General features: G+C 48.6%; 3 protein-coding genes across 5 annotated transcripts; 2 read left to right on the forward strand and 1 right to left on the reverse strand.

Annotated features, from left to right (window-relative positions):
- Positions 1 to 816: 816 nt before the first annotated feature.
- Positions 817 to 10,808, reverse strand: C2cd2l (C2CD2 like). 2 transcript variants are annotated; one of them, XM_051197230.1, is made up of 14 exons: positions 10,156 to 10,808; positions 8,121 to 8,216; positions 7,624 to 7,743; positions 7,359 to 7,469; positions 7,159 to 7,275; positions 6,953 to 7,064; positions 6,739 to 6,847; positions 6,000 to 6,064; positions 5,783 to 5,910; positions 5,513 to 5,687; positions 4,715 to 4,816; positions 4,443 to 4,579; positions 4,071 to 4,356; positions 817 to 1,878 (listed from the first exon to the last, which is right to left on the reverse strand). In XM_051197230.1, exons 1-14 carry the CDS (start codon positions 10,507 to 10,509, stop codon positions 1,667 to 1,669), a joined length of 2,124 nt encoding a protein of 707 aa, XP_051053187.1. In that variant the 5' UTR covers positions 10,510 to 10,808; the 3' UTR covers positions 817 to 1,666. The 2 variants fall into 2 exon arrangements, with proteins under 2 accessions (XP_051053187.1, XP_051053188.1); XM_051197231.1 differs by having other exon boundaries at positions 4,443 to 4,576; positions 10,156 to 10,807.
- A 6,054-nt stretch (positions 10,809 to 16,862) lies between these two features.
- Dpagt1 (dolichyl-phosphate N-acetylglucosaminephosphotransferase 1) lies at positions 16,863 to 23,404 on the forward strand. 2 transcript variants are annotated; one of them, XM_051197232.1, is made up of 9 exons: positions 16,866 to 17,424; positions 17,761 to 17,881; positions 18,172 to 18,385; positions 19,159 to 19,305; positions 20,771 to 20,855; positions 21,631 to 21,819; positions 22,092 to 22,179; positions 22,341 to 22,496; positions 22,582 to 23,404. In XM_051197232.1, the coding sequence occupies exons 1-9, from the start codon at positions 17,264 to 17,266 to the stop codon at positions 22,645 to 22,647; spliced, it is 1,227 nt and encodes a 408-aa protein (XP_051053189.1). In that variant the 5' UTR covers positions 16,866 to 17,263; the 3' UTR covers positions 22,648 to 23,404. The 2 variants fall into 2 exon arrangements, with proteins under 2 accessions (XP_051053190.1, XP_051053189.1); XM_051197233.1 differs by lacking the exon at positions 22,582 to 23,404 and having other exon boundaries at positions 16,863 to 17,424; positions 22,092 to 22,198; positions 22,341 to 22,481.
- Positions 23,405 to 24,089: 685 nt separating this feature from the next.
- LOC127231601 (histone H2AX) lies at positions 24,090 to 25,411 on the forward strand. The gene has a single exon (XM_051197235.1). The coding sequence runs from the start codon at positions 24,138 to 24,140 to the stop codon at positions 24,567 to 24,569; it is 432 nt and encodes a 143-aa protein (XP_051053192.1). The 5' UTR covers positions 24,090 to 24,137; the 3' UTR covers positions 24,570 to 25,411.
- Positions 25,412 to 25,544: the final 133 nt, after the last annotated feature.

Genomic DNA, 25,544 nt, shown 5'->3' on the forward strand with positions numbered 1-25,544 from the left:
TCAGAAGTGACTTGATTAGCCAAAGCCATTCTCATTATAGAAATGAAGAAATTGGGGTCCAGAAAGGAGAAGTAGCTTGAACCAGATAAGAAATGTTTGCGACAGGCCTAGTTTCCTGCCTCTTGGTCCTGCATTCTGCACAACCTTCTATAGCAGCTTACCTGATTCAAGAAGTCATTTGTGACATCCCAAAGGACAGGAAACAGGGACATATCTATAGATACCTAATACTTTCCCCATGTTAGAAATAGGACTTTAAGACTTTTTTTGGGGGGGGCAGGTCTCACTATATATAGCGCTGGTTGGCCTGAAACTCAGACATTCTCCTGCTTCTGACTCCCAGGTACTGGGATTAAAGGTTTATGCCACCTCACCTGGCTCTACCCACTTTTTTAAATGATTAAACAAAACCCAGGGCCTTGGGTATACTAGGATAGTCCTCTACCTTTGAGCTATGTCCCCAGCCCATATCCCGCCACCGCCTTTTTGGTTTTTCCAGACAGGGTTTCTTTGTATAATAGTTATAGCTGTCCTGGAACTTGCTCTGTAGACCAGGCTGATCTCAAACTCACAGAGATCCGCCTGCCTCTGCCTCTGCCTCCCAGGTGCTGGGATTAAAGGAGTGCACCACCAACAGCAATGCTTAGCTTTTCTTTCAGCAACTTTATTTCCCGGAGTGTTGTTACCCAAACCTCTCTGCATGTCTCTTTGCCTTCTGTCCTTCCTCACTACTTCAGTCAGTGCCACTGACCCTCCTCTATCAATATTACAGCCTCGCTGCCTGTTTGCTTTTCAAAGGATAACCAGCAGTTCTCGTTTATAAACTCCAATTTGACTTTAATTAAATAAATTAAATTTCAAGCCATCACACAGCAATGGACATCATCATCCCCCAACATACAGAGGTGCAACCTTGCTCTATGATCATACTGTCTTTAAAGCTCCTAAAGCTATCTCTCTAGGGAAGGTTTCCTACCAGCTTCCTGGCTCCCTCCTTCTAATTGAGCCACTGCTCATGGAGAAGGCATCAAGTACAAAATGGTAATAAAGGGAAGGAGAGAAGAGGAGCAGTGTGGGAGGTAGGGAGGTGGGGAGTACCTGCCCCCCATCCTGAGCACTAGCCCGGCTTCCTGTGACCTGCCAGTGTCTTCCTGAGACAGACACTGGTGCTCGTCGTGGGGACCCAAGAGAGGTGTAGAAACCCCTCCTGGAACTTGCCTTACCCTGCTGGGACAGAAAAGGGTCACCTGGGAGAGATGCCCTCTAGCATCTGTTTACCAAGGGTCCTAGACCTCACATATAAATAGAAAAGAGAATAAATAAGGGACAAGGATCTGCCGAGGAGATGAGCGCCCCAGGCTCCTCTCTGAGGGCAGTACCAGCAGAGGGCATAGGCTTCTGAAGAATGCCCATTCATGCTAAGACAGAGCCTGCCCCTCATTCCCAGCTGCCAAACTCTCTCCTATGTCCAACACAGAGTGCCTGCCTCTCAAATGCTTCCCATGTCAAACATCCTTCCAACTTACCCCACAGCCCAGAGTGCTGGGGCTTCTTAGAACCCGAGGGCTTTCCTGGCCCCAGCACTGGGAATCCAGGAAGGGGTGAAGAAGGGGATGTGGGGAATGGACTCAGAGAACTCTTGCCCTCTCCTAGTTCAGGAGGGCTCTCAGAGCTGGGGATTTGGGTTGCCATTGGCCTTGGGTTTGGATTTGAAGGAAAACCGCTTGATAAGGCGACGAGAAAAGCTGCCAGCCTTCTTTCGGACACTAGGTGTGGCCGTTGTGTTGGAGAGGTCATCGTGTGATTGGCTCAGACCAGCCTCCTTCTGTCGGGGCCTCCGTCGGAAAATGAGCTTAGTGCCACTGCGCAGGAAACTCACTGTGGGGAAGAAAGGGAAACTGAAGCAGATGGGGTGGCACAGGAATGGGGCGAGGATGGAGAAAAGTCTTGGGATGTTAGGACAGAAGATGAAGAGTGGAAAGTGTCTTGCCTAACGACTGCCTTTCTCAGGAAAGGAAGTGGAAGCACCCGCCAGCTTTGCCCATCCTGAGGAAGGAACCACATCCTGGGGGAGGGAATCTGTGTGCACCTCTGACCCTATCCCCAGGGAGAATAACAAGGGCAGGGGCTGCTGTTCTGGGAGGACACTCTGGGACTGAGCCTCCTTCTGCGGATAAACAAAGGCTGCACAGAGGGTGCTCCACAAAGCCTATAAATCATAAAAGGAAAGATGGGTTAACATACTGCATTCCAGGGTGTGAGCAGTGGGGAGTCTAGAAACCTCAAAGAGGTAAATATGGGTCTATAAGAGAGAGGAAGGTGCTTACACAGCAGGCTTTGGGCTTAAAAACTCCATTATCTCAAGAAGGGATGCAAGCCACAATTGGATTTTTTTTTTTTTTTTTTTTTTGTTAGTTTTGTTTGAGGCAGAATGTGGATTTGTAGCCCTAGCTGGCCTTGAACTAATTATGTAACCCAGGCTGATCACAGCCACCCTCTTGCCAGACTCTCAAGTATTGAAATTACAGCATGCACTACCACACTAGCTTTTAAATCACAAATAGACCACAGCTGACAGGCTCCTTGGTCAAAGAGTGTGTGACAGCAAACTCTGTCCTTTGAAGTTAGGAATGCTGTTTGCACCTGAGTCACCACCAGAGGGAGAATGCTTCCTGCCTTCCTTCCTTCAATTCATGGCCTGTAAACTGGCCTTAACTCAAAATCATGCTCCAGCCCCCAAATGCTGGGAGTATAGCTAAATACCACCATCTCTGGTTCAGAGGAAAAATCTTTTTTTTTTTTTTCCTATCTTTTTCCTTTTTCTTTTTGAGACAGGGTCTCACGCTGTATTCTTTGCCATCCTGGACCTCACTCTGTAGACCAAACTGGCTTTGAACTTACATATCCACCTGCCTCTGCCTCTCGATTGCTGGGATGAAAGATGTGTGCCACCATGCCTTGCTCAGAGGAACAATTTTAAGATTGGCATGGAGTAGAATTTCTTGTATCTATGCAACTGGAGATACATACAGAGTAAAAGAGAGGGGGAAAAAGCCAGTGAGTTCCAAACCAACCTTGGATATAAACAAAAATAAAAACTAAACAAGAGTTAGCTTATATCTCAGCAGGGCACTGAAGAGATGGCTCAGTGGTTAAGAACAGGGACTGCTCTTCCAGAGAGCTAAGGTTTGATTCCCAGCATTCACATGGCAATTCAAACAACTGTCCATAACCGCAGTTCCATGGGATCCAACAACCTCTTTTGACCTCCTTGGGCACCAGGAACAGATGCGGTGTACAGACATACATGTAGGTAAAACACCCATACACATTTTTAAAAAATTGTTAACGATGTCTCAACAGGTAAAAGTGTTTGCTGCCAAACATGACAACTACAGTTCAATCCCAGAGACCTATATGGTAGGGAGAGAAAATAAATTCCTGCCAGATGTCTTCCGATTATGTGCTGTGATGCACACACACACACACACACACACACACACACACACACACACAAAGAACTAAATGTAAAAAAGAATGGCTGGGCATGTTGATGTCTACCTATAATCTTAACAACTGGGAGGTAGAGGCATAAGGATGACTGTTAAGGCTGACTTTAGGTATATAGCAAGTTTGAGCCAGCCTGAACTACATGAAACCCTGTCTTCAAGCAACAAAAAACGAGTGGAAGAAAACAAGGCTGTTAGCTCAGAGAGAAAGGCAAATGTGGTGACTTCCTTTGCTGTCACTCCAGTTTGTCATATCCAGGCTAGGAATGAAGCACCAAGTTCCTTGCTCTACTGGAGTTTGCCTGACCCTTGAAGGCTGAGCCTGCCATGCCCTCAAGTTGTCTAGTAGAACTGAGGTGATGATACGGTGATATAAAAAAAGCAATAGACAGCTGAGTGTGGTGGCCCATGCCTAGAATTTAGCACTTGGGAAACTGAGGCAAAGAATTATTTCAAGTTTGAGGCTAGCCTGGGCAACATGGTGAGTTCTAGGCCAGGGTCTGTCCCAGCCCTGCCCCTCAGAAAAAATGTAAGGGGGATGACTTGTCCTCTGCTCCCCACCTTTGTGATCCTTGAGGCTTCGGGTCTCCAGGGCACCAGTAGACCCTGTTTCTGACTCAACATCATCCACTGATGGCCTCTCAGAAATGTCTGAACGTGTCGTCTCATCTGCTTCCTGGACACTTGTGGGACTGGAGAGGGCATCGAGGGGTCCTGGGGATGTGGCTGATGGGTCTGAGGGAGGTGTTGAAGGACCACCACTGGTTCCTGCATCATCCTGAATTGAGGCTTCCAGAGAAGCTGCATAACCCAAGGACAGTGCCAACTCATCCTGAGCGATGGGCACCTGCCAGGAGGGACAGGTTTTAACGGGCAAGAATGACCCATTAGGGCTTTCTCCCCATCTTAGCTCTCTCCCCACAGCTCTGTTACCTTGGAAACACCAGAGATGATGAGCGTGCTGCGCTTGGTGGGTGTCTTCTTGGCTGCCCGCCCACTGGGCTCAGTCAGCTGGCGAATTGCTGTCTCTGCTACTGGGTCCAAGCCATTAGAAAGGTGGCTCTCCCCTGCTGGGGGATGCAGAAGATACATAGCTTGACTTCTACCTGACTTCTTCTACTCAAACTCCTCTTGCTCCACCCAAAGTAGTTCTTGACTACAGGGGCGTTAGGGCCCACAAATGCTCATTCCCTTTCCCCACTCACGGCTGCTGCTGTGGGAGGCATTGCTGGGGCCGCTGCTCTCACTCAGCACGGTTGTCATCTTCTCAGTCACCTCTACCTTGGATGGGGAGCGGGAGGGGGATTCTGGTGGGTGGGGGAGGGGAAGGGGAGTGAGTTGGGAAGTGCTTTAGAATGGCCCCCACCCCTACTATCTTTATTGAGATAGAGACTTTGGTTGACTCAGGGGGCAAGGATGATTAAGGAAGATTAATCACAAGGGTGATTAAGAAGATGCTGTACAAATGGAAAGGATGCTAGAGAACCAATGACAATGTGGGAAAGGGTATATAGGGAGGGTATATAGGGAGATACCAAATGTATATGGACAATGTTCCGGGACCCCTGGAGACAGGGAAATTGCAATGGAATTCCTGGAGATGGAACAAGTGTGATGTATGGCCACTGGAGATAGAAAAATGTCACAGAAGCCCCTGGGTTTGCAAGAAGAGCCCAGAGACCACATAGGACTGGGAATAGAGGTGGGACAATTAGCCAGTTGGGGCTAGATTCAAGGAAAGAAAGACACCCATGGAAAGATAGAAGGGAAGTTAGAGCAAGAGGAGAGACTAGCAGTTTCCAATGGACCAAATGTAGAGAGGATTGCTGATGGAATGCAGAGGTGCAAGGGAAAGTTTGAGAGACAAAGACGAGAAAGTAGTCGAATCAGAATGGGACATCGGGAAACAAGATGTGCTGCTGGTGTTAAGACCTTTCCTCCCCCTTTCCCCATCAGGCAATGGGTTATAGTCTAAGACCCTGACTAGAACTACTCCTTTTTACCTAATTTGCCATCTACACGGGGCCGGGATTGGACAGTAGTGACGGTGGTGACAATGGTGCCATCGGGCATAATGGTCCGGTCCAGCTCAATCTTCTTGGTAGGTGTGATACTGGGGCGAGGGGTGGAAGAGGTGGGCGTGCCCAGATTCCTTGGGGAACCCTGCTCATAGTGCAGCTGCCAAATGGTGAGGAGAGAGCAACAAGGGGTTAGGATCTCAGAGACTGCCCAGCCTAGGTCTACCCATCTCCCCAAAGTGGCCACCTTCTCACCTCTGCTGTCATAGTGGCTGCTGGGCTCAGAGATTTCCCGGGCCCTGGAGTTAATGGGCACACTTGTCTTCGTGACAGTGGTTTAGAGGGGGAGCCCACAGGCAGTGTGGCTTGGCCAAGGAGTTCAGCTAGAGACAAGGGTGACACTGTGAGCTGGGAGCATGAGCAGGACCGGCTTAGCACCCACTCGGAAGCACCCCCTCTGCCCCACACTCACTGTCTCCACAACTGCGGCTCCTGAGCACTTTGAGGGTCAGTTCACGGCTCTGGGGACCCAGATCCCTAAATGACAAAAGAGAATGGACAGGTCATGGTAGAAGGGCCTTAGCAAACGGAACCCACCCTTGAGTCAGTCAAAGGCTAGAAGCAGAGACCTGGGCAAATAAGATAGAACCCGGGCTTCAACCAGACTGTCCTGTTCTCCAAGTCGTCCATTTTCCTAGGAGTATGGATCAAGTCTTGAGTGGAAACCACTTTCCTCAGCCAGATACTCATATCTGTTCACCTTTCCATCTTGTGTCTCTCTCAGTCTGAAGGTACCCTTCGTTTTTTCAAGCTGTTTCCAGTCAAGACTTTCACATTCTGGTCAGTGCTATGCTTGCTTGAAAGTATGTTTTAAACGGACCTCTTCCATGAAGCCTCATCAGATCTTTCTTCCATTATAAGAATTAATCTCCCCTATCTAAGCACTCCCATGTGCTGTGCATCCATCTCAACTGGCACACCGTTCTATCTGCCCTGGGTACAACTGTCTCTCCTTCAGACTTGGGATCTACCCCACAGGTAGGGCTATATCTACTACTCCTTATCTCTATCCCCAGGGACCTGGCATACAATAGAGGTCTACACTAAAGGTTACTGAAACTGGGCTGGCTGACTCATGCCAAGACTATTCTGGAAAGGTTTCTTCTTCCTGACTGCCTATGGCAACAGGCTGGGAGCAGGGCATGGCTTACAGCGCCAGATCCTCTGTCCATTCCACCTCGGGACCAGCCCTCATGGGTTTGGTCCACTTCTGTTGCATGGGGTTGTCAAGCTCAGCAGCACAGCATAGTTCCTCAGTGCCTGTAAAGAACTAGAAGTCAGAGCATGCTCAGGCAGAAGACACAAAGTCTAAGGCAGAGGGGAAGAGGCTGCCTGTACCTATGGCGAAGGCAATGGCATTCTTACCCCCCAGCTCACTTCCCAGGTGAGATGCTCGAAGCTGCCGTAAGAATAATCGGGTTGGTCTGGGGATGGGTGGCTGGGCCTGAGACGTCATGGGTGGCTTCTCACTGGGTACCTAAGAGCAGAAGGAGGTAATAAAAGCAATAATCCTGATAGAATACCGTGGGGATGGGATATGTGCAAGTCTTGCCTTTTGGGTGTTCACTCACCAGGCCTCCTGGGGCAGAGCAGGCCCTGAGGTTGACCATCATGGCGGGTTGAGTGCTGACTATAGCATCCTTGATCAGTTCCTCAACTGTTGAAAGTTCTGTTTGTTCCTCATCTCTCTGTGGAGAGGAGAGGAGGTGGAGCCTGTGCCCTGCTCCACTGCAAGTTCAGGCTCTTGTCTGCCTGCCCCCTTCTTCCTTACCTCTCTGGCCTGCTGCTTAGGAAGCACCATTAGGCTGAGATCTGGGCGGTCAGTAAAGGCCCAGGATACCAGCAGCCCCTCATCAGGGATTTCCTCCAGGCTGACTTCCAACTAGAGACAAGGACAAGAGGATTAGGATGACCTGCCTCATTCTTCCAAGACCTCATTGCTAACTCCTCAGGACCCTTCCCTCCTAAATTCCATCCCAGAGGGCAGCCAAAGGAAAAGTGCTCTGCCCAACTCAGTTTCCCACATTCCCCTCCACCTGTGTTGGTGGCAGTGTCAGAGTGACGTGGTAGGTCTCCATGGAGACGGCAGCGGGGGACTGCTGGGTCACAGAGACTGGGAAGCGCACCTCCTCAGCAGAGAGCTGGCAGTGCAGCACCTAAGACAGAGAGGCAGTGTCAGGCATTGAAGAAGACGGTTACCTTGCTTTCTCCTGCCCCACCATGCTTCAACAGACCCTTCCCCATTTCTGTTTTCCTTGGGATGTCACCTTTTGGGAACCCTAAGCTTCTCAGTGATTAGATAAAAGCCAAAACTCCTCCTGTAAACACACACACACAGGGATACACACACACACACACACACACACACAGGGACACACATGGACACTCACATGGACACACAGTGAGATTCTTAGACCTCCTGAAACAAATCCTTAGGCACACAGAAACTCAAAATTAAGAACCCTCAGATTATAGGGAGCCTTGGGGTCAATTCCCCTCTGGCTCTATCAGGTAGTTCCCACCAGACCCTTACCATGGTACGCTCTGATTGGTCTACGCAGGTCACATGACTAATGCTGGCTCTGGGTGGGAGTTGGGGTACCTCCTCAAAGGCGATTTGGATGGAGCTCTGAGGAAGTAATATGGGCACAAGATCAAGCCTCTGGAGCTGTCTCGTCAGAGCTGGTCTGCTCAATTGCTGGCTGGACTCACACTGCAGAGGCCTCAGCTACAGGCTGGCTTCTGGCCCTTCCTTGGCTCAGGACTTGAGAATAGAAGGTATTCCTCTTAATCTCCACTATCTCCAGGGATCTGCAGCTTCTAAGTGGCTGCTGAGAACCTGGAAGCTAGACTACCTTGGAGGTGAGCTTGCCTTGAACCTTGGATATCTCTTCAAATCCCAGGAATCTCCCTGTTCTCCCCCCACCTAACTCTTCACTCTAATAACAAATAAAGCTAAACAACAACAAACTGACAGGTTCATTGCCATGGGTAGCTAGGGGCAGGGCTAAGCTAAGGGTGAAATTGGTTGTGTCATTTACTATAAAATTAGAACGAGAAATAAGATTAGGGCTTTTCACAAATAAATAGGATGTGAATGGTCAAATATATCACTCTGCCTAAATTCTTAGAAATGAAGACTAACTTAGCATGGCTTGGGGAAACTTGATCAGAAGTGCTGGAACGAGAAGCAAGCTTTGAGGGAGGGCTCAGGGCTCCCAGGCCTGGTTAATTCCTTAAGGCAGACAGGATATCAGGATGGTATTAGGGTGCAGAAAGCTGCTTAGCTCTCAACAGATCCACCCCCTAATTCTTCTACAGCAGTGGAGAACAACAGTATGGGAGAGTTGAGGAGGGGGCACAGCCTGGGTTGCCAATTTGTCCTCAAGGTTTGAGATACAGAAAACAAATTCACAGGGTTCATTCACTTTCCTGGCGAATCAGGGGAAGACAATTTCCTTGCTATGGTAGCTGTCTTCTTCTAAAGTCACGCTAAAGTGGATAGGAGATGAGCTCTTAGAATCTAGATCTTCTTCCCCTCCCCCCTCACAAGAGAGGCCAATGTCCAGCTGAGTCAGCTGTCCCAGGGAGTTACTTCTGACCCAGGGACAAGGTACAGGAAGAGCCAGGTTGGAGGGGTAGGTTCAGTGTGTAAACTGACAGATGTCATCTGGTTTTCAGCTGGCCATTTGGGAATCAAACCCAAGACAACTTCTTGAAGCCACTTCTGTTTCTAGGCATCTGGATGAGTAGGGCAAAGCATTTAAGCTCTTATAGCTAGAAACACAGAGAGGCCTTGAAGAAAGGAGCTGATAGACTGAGGGCCAGGAGAGGTTGCTGGGCCAGAAAAGAGAGACATCTGCCTTCCACCCAACCTCAGTCTTATGACTCTATTTCCTACCCACTTCCTGGGAGGCCAGATGCCCATGGTGCAACGGGTGGAGGCAGGCTGAGCTAGTTTATGACTGACCCTCAAGGGGCAGCCCAAGTTCATTTATTAGAAAGGACACAGGTTATCAACATGCCCTCTAACTGAACTCCTTTACCTTCAACACTACACTGCAGGCCAGTCTGGACGAGGAGAATGTTTAACTGAAGTAGTTAAATTGCTGATAGATGGGGGAATGATTCAGTTACTTTGGCGAGGGGGTGAAGGGATGGAGGGTGGGATCTACCTGACCACTAGGGTTTGGGAGCCTGAAATCTTAACGGGGTGTGGTGGCATGAGGACCAGGCAAATTCCTTCTGCAAGTGCACCTGTCTCTCTTGGCCCAGCCAGCCCAGTCTAGGCGGAAGTGCCCTCAGGCACACGGCTTAGCGTTGCTATGAGAACAGTAATTTGTACTGGATTTGGAACCAGAGTACCTTGCACATAAAAATAGAATATTTGGTACATAACTGGACTTCTACAATCCCCAGCCTCACCTGCACGCTTTTCTCAGATCAGAGAAAGCTATGGGGTTCTCCAGTTGATCCCAGCCCTAATCCAGCCCTCCTAACACGAGGAGGCTCTTCTCTTTAGAAGAGGCAAAGCTTAAGGAAAGACACAGGGACTCCGTGAGACTCACCCCGTCCCTGCAGGCCTGCTCGTTCAGAGCTCGCACCCAAGCCCGTTGCCAGTTCTCCCGGAAAGACTTGAAGGCAAAGAGCGAAGCCAGGAGGCCCCGGACGCCGGCTTCCTCCGAGGCTCCGGTCCGGGTCGTCCGCATACGCAGCAGCGAACGCCACACACCCAGCTCCCGGAGTGAACCACCGGGTTCAGCGGTTGAGGTGGTTCGGGAGTCCTGGCCCCCACTGGCCCGAGACAGCCACAAACCCCGGGCATACTGCAGCAGCCAGCCCAATACCGTGAGCAGCGAGGCGGCAAAAAGGACCAGCAGGGCCGCCCAGCCCACGTCCTGCTGCCCCCAGCCCGGATCCATACTCCCGCGGGCTCGGATCCCGGCTCGGGCTCAGCCGCTGCCCCGGGGGAGCATGGCCCAGGGGGACCGCGGGGCGTGGGCGAGCTCCCCCGGGGCTGAGCGCGCGGGCACCGAGGTTCACAGGCGCCGCGGAGATCCCAGGACCAGTAGGTACCACGGATAGAGCAGAAGTCCTCGGGGTCGCAACGCCTGGGCTCTTCTCCGTAGCCGGGGATCCGGGTCCCTAGGTCCTGCGATGTGACCCAAGCTAGTCTCCAGCCACCACCAGACTCCTCCCACAGCGCGGGCCTGGCTGGACCCGGGCGGGGACTGGTCTGCAGAGACACTCGGGCTCGCGGGCCGGCACCGGCGCCGGGAGGGCTGCGTGCGCAGAACTGACACTGACAACACCACCAGTGCCCCGCCCCCACCCACCCTTAAAGGAGCCGCGCCCGCACTGGGCGGGGCCTAGCCAGCCCGGCGCTCAGTGCTAGAGGATGGGCAGGGAGTTGAACTGTACACGTAGAGAGTTCCGGGATGAAAATAGGCGGAGTCTTTAACCGCCCCGCCCTGCCTTGAAATCCGGGCGCACCCCTTAAGTACCAGGCAAAGGAACTTCACTTATCTGAGATACCGCCTGTTTTCCCTTAAGCTTCTTAGATTTCTACAGGTTGGACGCCTGTGGGGTTAAGAATGAGTTGGTCCCTGTGGAAATCACCACCCACTTCCAATATCTGGCTTAGCAACTTCTGGTTTTATTCCTTGGATGATGCTAGTCCCTGAATAAGGAGCAGATAGGTATCCCTCTCAGGTAGAGGTGCCTAGCGAAAGTCCAAAGCCAGTACCAACGGCGAGAAAAATGATCCTGAATCTGGTAAAGGTTGAGAATAGAACACTACCATCGTCCTCCTCCCCTTGCAGCTAGGATTCAGGAACCCCCCTATTAACCTCCTTGCTTGCGTGGGTTTGTTCTCGAGATATTTCCCAAGCCTAGGGCTGTCTGTTTTTAAAAATAATACATTTCCATAGTAACAGCTCCTGCCTGTCGAGCACGTGTAGAGGGATTGGTAATGAGACGGGAGCTGGCATTGTAGCACTGGACTATCTATAGATTTGGTCAAAAGACTCTCGTCCAAATATGTGGCATCTCATGTAGTGCCACCTGACTGTATGTACCCCTAGCTACTCAGGAGGCTGAAGCAGGATGATATATTAGCCAAGGAGTTTGAAACCAACCTGGGTGAGACCTTGTTATAGCAATCTCCAGCCCACAAACCAAATATGTGACATTCCAGCCAACTCCAAAGAAATGCTGTTCCAGGAACACTGAACAACTTACAGTCTCAGGATGCACAATTTTCTTTAGATTCCTGAAAGACTGGAGCTCATCTTTGCTTCTTGGGGACAAGGAAAGGTATCTATAAAAAAGATTCAGAGACGACTGTGCAGTAGCAATACAACCCTTTAATCCCAGTACTTGGGAGGCAGAAGCAGGTGGATCTCTGTGGGTTTGAGGCCAGCCTGGTCTACAGAGCTAGTACCAGAACAGCCAGGGCTGGTAAAAAAAAAAAAAAAAAAAAAAAAAGACTCAGAGGAACGCTATTCCTCAAGAGCACATCCTCTTGACATATGATGAGGATTTTCACACACTGCCTTTTACACTCCAGACAGGGTGAGAAGATGTTAAATATCTTTCAAATCCATTTGTCTAAGGAAAAAGCCTCTAAGAGGAGACTGTGCTTTACATGGTCGAGGGTTGTAGGGCTAGGTAGAACACTGTCAGCAACAGATCTGTCTGATCTAGAAGAGGAAAGGTTATGTAGCTTGAGGGATCCTGATTTCACTGTAAGGAATGATGGGCAGAGGAGAGATGGTGAAGCAACTTTTCCATGAGCCTGCCCTACACAGTGAACCCCAGAACTAATGGTGATCCCTAGAGCCCCAGTTTTTAAGAGCAGAAGACACGGAATCAATGGAGCACGGGACTCTGGGCCATAACCTAGAAGGAAGGAACCAGTAAGAAGAAGAACCGTGTTCAGGGAAGCAAGCAATGTGAGAAACTGTTGAAATGGAAGAGTTTTCCATGAAGAATTCTTCTTCGGGAACATTTGGAGCTTCCAAGAACTCTGTTCTCTAGCAATCTAGTAATGAGTAGGGGCTCACCTATAAGCCCAGCTCCCTGGAGACTGAGGAAGGGTAGTGAATTCAAGGCCAGCCTGGGATATATAGGGAAGCTGGGCATGCTGTCTTATGCCCAAACTCGGGGGCATAAGGCTGGCTGATCTCTATTACTTGGAGGCCAGCCTGGTCTACACAATAAGTTCTAGATCAGTTAAAACTGTGCATTAACACCTTGTCTCAAAACAAACAAACAAACAAACAAACAAAGTTCTCAGGGTTAGGAGAGATGGCTCCTAGGTTAGGAGCACTGGCTGCTCTTTCAGAGGTCCTGAGTTCAATTCCCAGCACCCACATGGTGGTTCACAACTATCTATATTGAGACCTGGTGCCCCCTTCTGGCATGCAGGTGTACATGCAGACAGAACACTGTATACATAATAAATTCATCTTTTAAAAAATGTTCTTTATGATCTTAGGTTTATACCTTCAATTTCTTTACCAGACAATTGGTCCTAAGTTGCCAGGTCCTGCTTCAAAATTGTCTTGCATGATCTTCCTGGTTTCCACACCTCCCTTCTACCTATTACTTAGCCTTTGGGTCTCTTTGCTTTATGGTTTAGCTGGGTGCTTATATGAGCACTCTGTTTTACTCATCAGGAAACTCAGAATAGAGATTCTATCATACTCATCTCTCTTCCCTCATACTCAATGAATGCATCTTCATTATGCTGAAGTAGTCTTTGAAGGCAGCAACTGCACTTTTATCACTGTATTTCCTAGAGCACTTAGGAGTTTCTTATGCCATAGAGATTTGCCAGTTGTCTTTTTTTGTTTGTTTTTGTTTTTCAAGACAGGGTTTCAGAAGTTCAAGGCCGGGCTGGCAATATGGACTATTAGTAAATTCAAGCCCAGCCCAGATATGTAAGACCCTGTCTTAAAATGTCTTAACAGAAAATAGTCCAGTGGGGTTTGGAGTATAGCTCAGTGGTTGAGGCCTGGCCTAACATTATAAAACCATGGGTTCCTCCCCCAGCACTGCAAAAAGGGGGGACAAAGGTTCTATCGAGGCGACCTACCATAAGAGGTACCTTAGTAGCTGAGGTTCAGATAGCCTCAGAGGCTAGCTTCACTTGGACAGGGCATGGTGGCTCACACCTATAATCTCAGCATGCACATGGGAGGCAGTGGAAGGAGATTTTGAGTTCAAGACCAATCTAGGCTACATATCAAGATCCAGTCTCAAATAAACAAAAATTAGAGAAGACAAGATATCTTACTACAAAGGGAACACTAAGACCAAATATCATGAGTAGTGTAAAGCTAAGTTGATGATTACCACTCATTTTAGGTTTCAGGTTGACCTTTGTTAGTATTCAATTTGTCCAAGCTCTTTAAAAAGGAAAGGGGTATCACTTGTATCCATATTTTCCTTCCTTTATTGGTAGCAATATTGGGAATTTCTGCCATGTTCAGAAATCTGTTTCAGCATCTTTCCCAACCTCTAGAATTCCTTTTGTCAGTCAAGTTTAAGAGCCAGAACTCACTGGGTGTTGGTGGCTCATGCCTTTAATTCCAGCACTCAGGAGGCAGAGGCAGGTGGATCTCTGTGAGTTCAAGGCCAGCCTGGTCTGCAGAGTGAGTTCCAGGACAACCTCCAAAGCCACAGAGAAACCCTGTCTCTGAAAACCAAAAAAACAAAAAAAAAAACCAAAAACAAAACAAAACAAAACAAAACAAAAAAAAAAACAAAAAAAAAAAAAAAACTCTAGGCTGGATGTGACAGTATGTGTAATACCAACATTCAGAAGGGAGACAGGAGGATTGCCACAAGTTCACGGTCAAGCTGCTCCACACAGTGAATTCTAGACCAGCCAAGCAGACCTTAAGAATTTCTATATTATTTCCACTTTTTAAAATCCATGTTGACCCAGTGGAATGGAAGATGTTAGGTTTTACTTCCAGTTAATGAGTTTTGCTGAAGTGAAAGGAGAAAGGTGGGAAGAAAAGGCCAGGTCCACCAGTAATTGCTGCAAGTTTCAGAGCCCCAAACTTTGCAGAGCTCTTGTGGTCCTTCTCACACACAGTGAAACATTTCTGAGCAGGGTATTGATTTAATAGTAGGTTGGCCTTGCTTACTGGAGGCTCACTGCTGCTTGGCAGATGCGTGCTGTCTGCTCAGCACATGGACAATCGCAACTCAGCAGATCTGTGAGTTCCTGTGATGACTGATGACTGACTCTTCAGGATTCATGTGCATCTTTAGACTATTGGCAGGAGAGACACAAGTTTCAAGGGAGCCATGTGTTTCTTTCTCTGTTAATCAAGGGAACATTACCATCAAGGGAGCAAAATTAACCAGACTATATGACAAGTATTCAAGTAACCACTTCTGATGTAACATGTACATGTAGCTGATGAATCCCTAGTGCCTTGTCTTTAGATGAGCCTTCTCGCCCTTCTAGGTAGGTGGTTGTTACGAGCACTTTCCTGCCAGTCTGATCCCAGAGCCTCTTCAGTCCCAAAATAACACACAGACACTGTTATAAAGCTGTTGGCCAATGACATCTCCCATCAGGTGGTAAGTAAGACAGTGATTTCCGGACACAAAGAGACCTTAGGGCTTAACCCATTTTGGTAAAGATTCATTAGGATTTGCCTCCAAATAAAAATAATTAAAGAAAAAAAAGAGAGATACAGAATGTCCCTCACACCTCCAGGGAATCTCAGCCTACTCCTGATCAACAAGGTAGCTGAATGCTCCCTCCCCTGGGGATCTTGCAAGCTCCACCTTCCCACCTGCTCCATGTGTCTCAGTCTTCCTGTTTGGAAGACCCTTACCCTTCCACTACAGAAATATTATAATAACCCCCAGGCCCTCTCACTTCCATGCACCTTTATCGCTCTTTGTATCTTTTCTAGACTCACCATGTTCACTAATGCCTTGAACATAGATCTCTTTGTGTCCTAGCCCTCAGGGGACACCAGTGGAAAGAGAAACATTTGCCTCCCTGGTGTTTGCTTGAATGTGTACACACATAGAAGAACAAACTTTAGTATACTGTTGAGTAAATTTATATGTATGTATGTATGTATGTATGTATGTATGTATGTATGTATGAGAGAGAGACACACACATATACTGAGCTTTTGTATTACTAAGAGTTATTTTCAAGTAGAAGGGACATTTCATATCTGGTTTTGAGGAAAAAGAAAGATTATCCTTTGACCTAAAAAATGCCAACCTCACCCTGACTCTAGGAGCATGCTACATTTAAAAAGAATGGACAGCTGGGCTTTGGTGTCGGATGCCTTTAGTCCCAGCAAGCAGATCTCTGTGAGTCCAAGGCTAACCTGGTCTACAAGAGCTAGTTCCAGGGCAGTCTCCAAAGCCACAGAGAAACCCTGTCTCGAAAAACAAACAAACAAAACAAAATAAAAAGAATGGATAAAATACCATGCTATTGTCAACTCAAAATGCCATGCTACTGTCACCAATTCTCTGTGGTGGATTCCTCTATGAGGAATGGAAAACATTTGCCACCTGCGAGATCAATGTTTCAGTGCAATGCTACATGAAGAACAGGTGTCCAAAGGCTAGTGACTTAGAGGAAGAAACCTGACTGGAGACCCACAGGCTCACCAGAGGTGTGGTTAAGCTTTCCTGCCTCATTAGCTCTTTCCAATGCCTCACAGTCTGTCTCCCTGTTTTCAGAGATTGGCACAGTGCTGTCATCCAACACCAAATTCAAGTCCCTGTTTTAATCCAATACCCGAACGCACAAACAGTTCCCTCAGTGGCGAAATGCAGCAGTGGGTTGCCCAGCAACAAACTGCTATCGTGGAGGCAGAAGGTGGGTGGGTTGTTGAGGGAAAAGTACCTGGATCGTGAACTAGAAAAAAAAGTGGGAGGAGCTTTTCGAGTGTCAGAGCTTTCGAATTTATAAAATCCCTTCAAATTGTGGCTGCGTTTCAGGAGGCAGTGTTTACCTTGTCTTCCTACTGTTTGGCAACAGTTTTCCTGCAAAGAGCAGGTGTGGTTCCACACTTTCTTCCCTCCTGACCAAAGGCTTTCAGTTGCCATGTTTTCAGCCCCGGGGTATCCCAAATTAAGCTCAGGCTGCTAGCCCTTTAAGCCTGACCAACGAGAGGACGACGTGGAACCACAGAACAAGCTGGGTCGGCCACGTGGTACGAGGACGCATTCATGTTGGAACAGGGCAAAGCGTATTTCCTCTTTGAGGTGTACAGTATGATGTTCCGAGGGTATCCATTTATCTTTTCTTCGGTTGAGTTTACAAAAATCTAATGATGACGCTCCTCTAGAACAAAAGTTTAGTTTAAAAATAACACCAGTCTTCCGGCTCTGGTGCCCATTTTAAAAATGGTGCCTCGGTCTTCAGCAGCGATAGTTCTTTTGCAATTAAGATCCGGGCGGAAACAATTGGTAGGCGCACCGGAGCAGAGCGGAGGTTGCTTCACAGAGCCTCTTGCAGGTCAGGAGGGAGGGTCAGGTCATAGTTGGGTTTTGTTCCTGCTGGCGCGGAATACTCTGCGTGTAGGGAGCGGCACTCCTTACTGCGGAGGCCTGTGGGGTTGTGCCTGGTTTGCCAGTTAGCTGAGTAGGCGGCGGAGCGGCAGCCCCTGGCGGGTCACCATGTGGGCCTTCCCGGAGTTGCCGCTGCCGCTGCTGGTAAATTTAATCGGCTCGCTGCTGGGATTTGTGGCTACTGTCACCCTCATCCCTGCCTTTCGTAGCCACTTTATCGCCGCGCGCCTCTGTGGCCAGGACCTCAACAAGCTCAGCCGGCAGCAGATGTGAGTAACGGTGCACGAATGTGCTGGGGTAGGGTGTCAGGTTGTACAAGACAGGGGCGAGGACTGAGGTGCTTGGCTTTGCGCTGGCGGGAGAGAGCTAACCCAGGCAACCCAGAACTCTGGGGGTGATAAAATTGTCTATCCTGGGAAGGATGGAATGGGAGCTTTGCGTGTCAGGACTTCTAGCAGTAGTATCCTCTTCCCTGTGCACACTCTCCCTACTCCCCAACAAACAATCCTGGGAAGAAAGTCACTTGGGGTTATTGTTACCCCTGCAATAGTGAGTGACCACGCCCCTTTCCTCTTCCTCCTCCACCCCTTGCTGCTGGGCCGCAGCCCAGAGTCCCAGGGAGTGATCAGCGGTGCTGTTTTCCTTATCATCCTCTTCTGCTTCATCCCTTTCCCCTTCCTGAACTGCTTTGTGGAGGAGCAGTGTAAGGCATTCCCCCACCATGAAGTAAGTGCATTAGTGGGGACAGTTGGCTGGGGCCGGGTACTTGCTTGAGTTGGGGTTATTTGGATTGGGCAGAAGGTGCTTGTGGGTCCAACTGTAGAGACAGGAATACTTGGATTGGTGATATATCTCGGTGGTAAAGCCTCCCTAGTATGCCCAAAGCTGCCGGTTCAATTCTCAACTCCAAAAGAAAAAGATGGGAAAAGAAAAAATGGGAAAGACAGGAGGCAGGAATTCTTGAAATGCAGAATAGTAAGTAGGCGCGAGTCATGACTTGCCTGAGCCTTCCCCAGTTTGTGGCCCTGATAGGTGCCCTCCTTGCCATCTGCTGCATGATCTTCCTGGGCTTCGCTGATGACGTACTCAATTTGCGCTGGCGCCATAAGCTGCTGCTGCCTACAGCTGCCTCACTACCTCTCCTCATGGTCTACTTCACTAACTTTGGCAATACAACCATTGTGGTACCCAAGCCCTTCCGCTGGATTCTTGGCCTGCATTTGGACTTGGGTGAGTAGCCCTATCACTCTTGCCCCTGTGAAACCCACTTCAGAGAACTCTGCTCTGAGATCCCAGGAGAACACCCTTCCTGGTGGTTCATATTTTTCCATCAAGTATTCCCTCTCTGTCCCTGTATCAACCCAGATTTCTTTTTTCTTCATTCATTCTTTCCTTCCTGTACCAAGCACTCTGAGCTATACCAAAGCTTTTCCTTTCTATTTTTTCCATTTTCTAAAAATTTCAAAACAGGGGTGCTGGGGAGATGACTCAGTAGTCAAGAGCACTCATTGCTCTTCCGGAGGTCCTGAGTTCAATTCCCAGCACCACATGGCCCTCTTCTACTGTGCATATACAAGCAACGTACCAATATAAATAAAATACATTAATACGCCTTTTTAAAAACTTCAAAGCTGGATATGATGGTGTATGCCTTTAGTCCCAGCACTTGGGAAGCACTTACGAGGCCAGCCTGGTCTACAGAGTTCCAGGACAGCCAGAGATGCTACACAGAGAAACCCTGTCTTGAAAACAAAACAAAAATTTTCAAAACAGGGTCACACACTAAGTTGCCTTGAACTTACTTAGCTCAGGCAGACCTTAAACTGGTAATCCTTCTATCCCAGCCTCCCAGGTAGTTGGAATTATATACCTGTACTACTAGGCCTTGCCTATTCAGATTCTTTCATTCATCCTGTGCTGTTCTCAAAACAAAACAAAACAAAACAAAACAAAAAAACAAATCCTACTTCCCTAGGTAGCACTATCTGATTCTGTTTCCCCAGGGATCCTGTACTACGTTTACATGGGACTGCTTGCAGTGTTCTGTACCAATGCCATCAATATCCTAGCAGGAATTAATGGCCTAGAGGCTGGTCAGTCACTCGTCATCTCTGCTTCTATCATTGTCTTCAACCTGGTGGAGCTGGAAGGTAGGTGGGATTGAAAATGGAGAGAAAAAGATGCTTGAGTGTTAAGGGGATTGCCCAGTGTGGATCTAGATAATTCCTGGGGGAAGGCGACAACACAAAAGCGATTTCAGAATGGAAGCTAAACAGCTGTAAGGAGTTAAGCATGAGAAAGAAAAACAGCAGTGCTGTCGTTTATAGCTTGAATGCCATGAATAGCTAGACCAAGGATTCCAATGGGACATACAGTTCCACAGAACCCCAGCATCAGAGTCACCCTCTGACCACAGTGGAAAAAGACAAAAAAACAAAAAAGCAGAGACTCTCACTGAGGACAGGCAAACCCACAATGCTGAGCAATATAAAAAGGACCAGGATTCCCTCTTAGCTAACATGAGAGGGTACAGATTTTTCCCAATAGCAGTTCAGTTCTTCCTACTTCTTTTTGTTTTGTTATTTTGAGACACTCTTGCTATGTAACCCTGGCTGGCTTCAAACTCATATGACATCTTTATCTGTCTTCCCAGCACCGTGATTATAGGCATGCTTACTATTTTTTTTTTTTTTTTTTAACTCATGCCTTCTGAGGGCTCCCAGTTCAGGGCACATCTCTACTTACTTTCTTTTCCAAATTACCCAAAACAAATCCTAAAACAAGCCCCTCAGCACCCCTTGAAAGAGATGGTTTATGGTTCCCTGTGGTATATGGTTTCGGAAGTCTTAGTTTCTAAGTAAACCCAAGTCTGACTATTAGATATTTCTGGTTGTCATTAGTTAATGGACATCAACAAGTGCTTGTTAAACCTAAGCACTTTGTTTTTGTTTTTTCGGGACAGGGTTTCTCTGTGTAACAGTCCTGGCTGTCCTGGCACTAGAACTAGCTCGGTAGACCAGGCTGGCCTCAAACTCACAGAGATCCACCTGCCTCTGCCTCCCAAGGGTTGGGATTAAAGGTGTGCACCGCTGCTGCTGCTGCTGCTGCTGCTGCCACCGCCACCACCACCCTTCACAACTTTGTTTTGAGACAGGGCTGTACCATGTAGCCCTGGATCTCATAGAGATGCAAGTGCTGAGATTAAAGGCATGTGCAGCTTACCTGGCCCCAGCTAAAGCTAAGCACTTTTAAAGCATTATCTTGTTTAAATCAAGTGATGGCTCTGTGTAACAAGCAATATCCAGTTTGACACAGCTAAGAAGTAAAACTGGTATCCAAACCCCAGCTGGATTTCTAAACCACATTAAGACAGTCATTAGTTTTTCTGAAGGCTCAATAAAAGTGCTAGAGTATTGGGAACTGCCTGGGTGATGTGAAAGGGTGAAAGAAGTTAGAACTGGACATGGTGGTGAATACCTGTAATCCCAGCACATGGGAGGTGGAGGCCAGATTTGGCTACATGAATATATATTAGACACAGATGAGACCCAGGTGCATAGGATATGTGGGTACTAATGTGGGTACTAACTTCTTTCTTTTTACTCTGCTCCAAAGGTGATTATCGGGATGATCATGTCTTTTCCCTCTACTTCATGATACCATTTTTTTTTACCACCTTGGGATTGCTATACCATAACTGGTAAGTAGACCTATGGATAAGAAAGTGATTGGCATATGTGGGAGAGATGGTCTAGACATAACCCAGCTTCTAATGAAGAAACTAAGAGACTAAAATTGTGCATACCTTTGTTGGGTATTCTCTGGGTCTTCGATTGGTAGTAGTTTGTCATTCCTGTTGTTTTGTGTGTGAGCATGAACATTCATGTATTTATGGTACAGGGGATTGAATCTGGAATCTTCGAAATGCTAGGCAAGCACTCTACTACTTGGATATACCCCTGGCCCCCTTTTTCTTCTTTTGAGGTGGGTGGGGGTAGGGGGGTCTCACTTAAGTTATTCAAGTTGACATTGAAGTTACTGTATTGTCAAGGCTGGACTCAAACTTATAATCCTCCTGCCTTAAATTGCTATAACTGCTGAGATTATAGGCATGTGCTAATAGATACTAACCCTAACACACACACACACAAACACATGCACGCATGCCAGCCATAGTGTTGGGATTCAAAATCATGACCTTGTATATGCTAGGTGACTGTTTAATCACTGAGTCACATAGCCAGCCTGGTAGTTACTCTAGAATTGCTGTCTCCCCTGCAGTAGCTGGGAATAAATGCTATGGAACCCCCAGGAGTAGATGAATTTAGAGCCTTGGGCCCTGCAGAGTTTCTGGGACAGCCTTTCCTTTAGAGCTCAGGGTCAGGACCAGCCTGTTGGTGTGTGTGATGTGAAAAAAAGGGTCGGTAATGATTCTTGCCATTGGCTCAGATCCTCAGATCCTCTCTCCCATACAGGTATCCGTCACAGGTGTTTGTGGGAGATACTTTCTGTTATTTTGCTGGCATGACCTTTGCCGTGGTGGGAATCTTGGGACACTTCAGCAAGACCATGCTACTCTTCTTTATTCCACAAGTATTCAATTTCCTGTACTCACTGCCTCAGCTCTTTCATGTCATCCCCTGCCCGAGACACCGAATACCCAGGTAGGCACTCTGGAGCTTCAAAGGGTCATTGTAGCTTTTCACCTGGGAAAGCTAAACAGCCTGTCCATTTCCTTTGTAAGAAGTGGAGGAAAAGAAGGGGTAACTGTATGTAGGTAGTTCATTCTACTTTATGAAGCACATTTACTTATATAACCCAGATGTAAGCAGCAGAGCCAGAAACAAACCTCAATGCTAAGTGTCGGTCTTCTTAGTAACTGCAGGGTGTAAGGTTCAGAGTAGTGATTTAATCACATGACATCATCTATTTGCAGACTCAATACAAAGACGGGCAAACTGGAGATGAGCTATTCCAAGTTCAAGACCAAGAGCCTCTCTTTCTTGGGCACCTTTATTTTAAAGGTAACAAGGTAACAAGGAGGTAAGGCCCCAGGCCACCATCCTAACTTGAGAAAAGGGAAACCTAGGTCTTCTCAGACCCAAGGGGAGTTGGAAACATCAAGAAGATCCCCTGTGGATGAAATGTCTATAACTGAAGTTGTCTTCACCTCTGGCCCCTCCAGGTAGCAGAGCGCCTCCGGCTAGTGACAGTTCACCGAGGGGAGAGTGAGGATGGTGCCTTCACTGAATGTAACAACATGACCCTCATCAACTTGCTACTCAAAGTCTTTGGGCCCATACATGAGAGAAACCTCACACTTCTCCTGCTGCTTTTACAGGTAAAATTGAGGGTGGGGTAAATTATGTCAATGTCCTTATCTCAATTTCACCTTGGTTCTTATTCCAGTCCATTTCTCCTTCTAGATCCTGAGCAGTGCTGTCACCTTCTCCATTCGATACCAGCTCGTCAGACTCTTCTATGATGTCTGAGTTCCCTGAAGATTGCCCTTTACCACATAGTCTGGACCTCACCCAGGACCAGCCTGTCTGGTCCAAGACTGCCTTCCTGTCCAGGTCTCTCTGACTGTCCACTTTTCAGTTTTGTTTTCAGCTTCTCCCATCATCTGTGATTATTGACCTGAACCTTATTGGACTTAAAAGTCCATTGGTTGGACTTTGCCTATGGCTTTCTTCATCTTGCTACTCTCTCCCTTTCTGTCCCATCTGCAACCTCATAAGGGATGTAGCAGCCTTTAAGCAGATATTCACAACTCAACTTTCAGAGCCCTGAATTTGCTGGACCTTGAGAGAAGCTGGGCTAGGGCCTATTGTTAGGGCCCTATCTTCCAAGGTAACCCCACATTTCAAAATTAAGTGTTCTGATTAGGAAGAGCAGAGGCAGGGCCACGTGCTCAAAATGGTGACAATAAAAGATTGTCCTTCACTTGCTCCTATAGGTATATACACTCCTCTCCCTTTCTTTCTAGCCTTTGAGGTGCTTGAGGAGCGAACTCCTTGTACTTATGCTTTGCCACTGAATACTATACACCTATCCCAGCATGATGTATTTATCATTCATATGGGCATTTTAGGATCGATTGGAAGGGTTGGGTGGGTACCTTTTCCAATAGGATACCTACTTACCTTTGCCCCATCAGACCCTTTCCTGCAAGAAAGCCACAGAACTGAAACCAGACAGAACATGTGGAATAAATATTAAAATACTAACTTGTGGTAGCACAAAGGATCACAGTGCTCAGTTTTCTGGCATAGGATTGTACTCTCAGGTTTCATTTTTTTGTCTTTTAAACTCCCTTTGCCAAATTTGAAGAGAGAGTGGGAGTGCCCCTGACCCGGAAGGAGAACTCTTCCCCTTTAACTCCTCCCCCACCCCGCGTTCCCCACCCTCCCCACGCCATCCCCGCCCCACCGCCAGCGGTTCCGGTGGCTGTCCAGGAACTCACTCTGTTACCAGGCTATCCTGCCTCTGTTTCCCGATTGCTTCAGTTAAAGGCATGCACTACTATCGTCCGGCTGACCCTTTTACTTAAAAACCCTAGGCCGGCCGGCCCAGATTGCCCAGAGATAGTAAAGGTGGCTAGGGACTCCACCTTCCTTGTCTTCTAGTGCTGGTGGCGCGCAGCAGAGTTTAAATTTCGCGCGCTTAATAAGGATTGGCCACTTCCATGGGTGATTAGCCTGCTGTTTGTGGCCACTCCGCCTTGCTTTCTTCCCCGGGTAAAAGGTTTTCAAATTGGACCAATCGCTGGGCGAGCTCTCTTCGCCTAGGCGCGTCACCGAAGGGTTAATTGCAGCCAACCAGTGGCCGGTACTAAAGAAAAGAGCCAATCAGGCGGAGGCGGGGGCGTGTCCGTGGAGTTTATAAGGACGAGCTCGCCCGCGCGCTGTGACGGTTTACTGCGGCGGTTGGCAGTTTCCTATCGTCGCTGTTGCTCTCTTTCCTTTCTACCTCGTGTACGATGTCGGGTCGTGGCAAAACCGGAGGCAAGGCCCGCGCCAAGGCCAAGTCGCGCTCCTCGCGCGCCGGCCTACAGTTCCCGGTAGGCCGCGTGCACCGGCTGCTGCGGAAAGGCCACTATGCCGAGCGCGTGGGCGCCGGCGCCCCGGTGTACCTGGCGGCCGTGCTCGAGTACCTCACCGCTGAGATTCTGGAGCTGGCGGGCAATGCGGCGCGGGACAACAAGAAGACGCGCATCATCCCGCGCCACCTGCAGCTGGCCATCCGCAACGACGAGGAGCTCAACAAGCTTCTGGGCGGCGTGACGATCGCGCAGGGCGGCGTCCTGCCCAACATCCAGGCCGTGCTGCTGCCCAAGAAGACGAGCGCCACCGTGGGGCCTAAGGCGCCGGCGGGCGGCAAGAAGGCCACCCAGGCCTCTCAGGAGTACTAAGGGAGCACGCTCCATGCCCGCCCAGCCCTCCCCACACCTCCACAAAGGCCCTTTTAAGGGCCACCACCTCCCTCACGGAAAGAGCTGAGCCACTTAGGGCTGCGGGCCGATTTGCCGCGTCCCCACTCCCTTTTCTCTGCTATCGCGCGTTCCTGCCTCCCCTTCCCTGCACGGCCTCCGGGTCAGCCTCGGAGGACGCGGTTGCCGGAGCTTCTCCGGTCTCCGTCTCGATGGGCCGTGCGGAGCGGTTGCGACACCTTCCAGAAGTCTCGGCCTTTTGCTGTGACGTACGGCCGAGGTGGGCCTGAAGGTGAGTTCCTCCGCAGCTGCAACCTGGGCGTCTTTTCTTCAGCTTGGTGCTTAGCCCTCGCCTGGACGGACCTTGCAGAAGTGACTTGATTACCAGGCTTTGGTGAAGAGAAATGGATCATATTGTTTGGTCCTGTATGTCCTCCTTGCTGGCCTCATACCAGTTTACCCCATCTTCATTCATAGGCCGGTGTGTGGTGTTGCCAGGACAAAAATCACTGTAATATGAACCGGTTTTCTCCAGGATACCTCCTGGAAAGGATCTGGGAGAAGCTTTCAGGCCTGTGGACAGAAGAGCTGTGTTCCTGCCGCAGGAGGCTGGCAGCCAGGCCTAGCCATCCCCTTTTTTCCACAGCGACTCAACTCACAACCCAAATACCTAGATACCAGCACAAGTCGGTGAATCCCTGTGTGGACTGAGCCTCTGTTGGCTTCTGAACTGGAATTTTGCAGCTATCCCAAGTTTAGAACCTTAGGTAGTGGGGAATTTCAATGGGCTAATTTTATTAAATGATTGTTTGGTTTTTTAAAAAGCAGAGTGTCTTGATTAATTTCGAATTGCTGTAGGCCCGGGGCTGGGGTTTTATAGCTCCGTGGTAGAGCCATGTACCTGGCATGTGTTGTGAGGTGGGAGTGAAATTTAAGTTCCCTTCAGGCAGTGGGATT

This window comes from Phodopus roborovskii, unplaced genomic scaffold, assembly GCF_943737965.1.
Source record: "Phodopus roborovskii unplaced genomic scaffold, PHOROB, whole genome shotgun sequence".
NCBI classification, from domain to species: Eukaryota; Metazoa; Chordata; class Mammalia; order Rodentia; family Cricetidae; genus Phodopus; species Phodopus roborovskii.

Bases quoted from the DNA above. Each gene is read 5' to 3' on its own strand.
- LOC127231601 (XM_051197235.1), top strand. From the start codon at position 24,138: ATGTCGGGTCGTGGCAAAACCGGAGGCAAGGCCCGCGCCAAGGCCAAG.
- C2cd2l (XM_051197230.1), bottom strand. From the start codon at position 10,509: ATGGATCCGGGCTGGGGGCAGCAGGACGTGGGCTGGGCGGCCCTGCTG. The intron at 5,911-5,999 runs GTGAGTGTGGGG...CCTTGTCTCTAG, and splicing joins GAGCCGCAGTTGTGGAGACA to CTGAACTCCTTGGCCAAGCC. The intron at 4,357-4,442 runs GTAACAGAGCTG...CCCTCCTGGCAG, and splicing joins TCATCTCTGGTGTTTCCAAG to GTGCCCATCGCTCAGGATGA.
- Dpagt1 (XM_051197232.1), top strand. From the start codon at position 17,264: ATGTGGGCCTTCCCGGAGTTGCCGCTGCCGCTGCTGGTAAATTTAATC. The intron at 20,856-21,630 runs GTAAGTAGACCT...TCTCCCATACAG, and splicing joins GGATTGCTATACCATAACTG to GTATCCGTCACAGGTGTTTG. The intron at 22,497-22,581 runs GTAAAATTGAGG...TTCTCCTTCTAG, and splicing joins TTCTCCTGCTGCTTTTACAG to ATCCTGAGCAGTGCTGTCAC.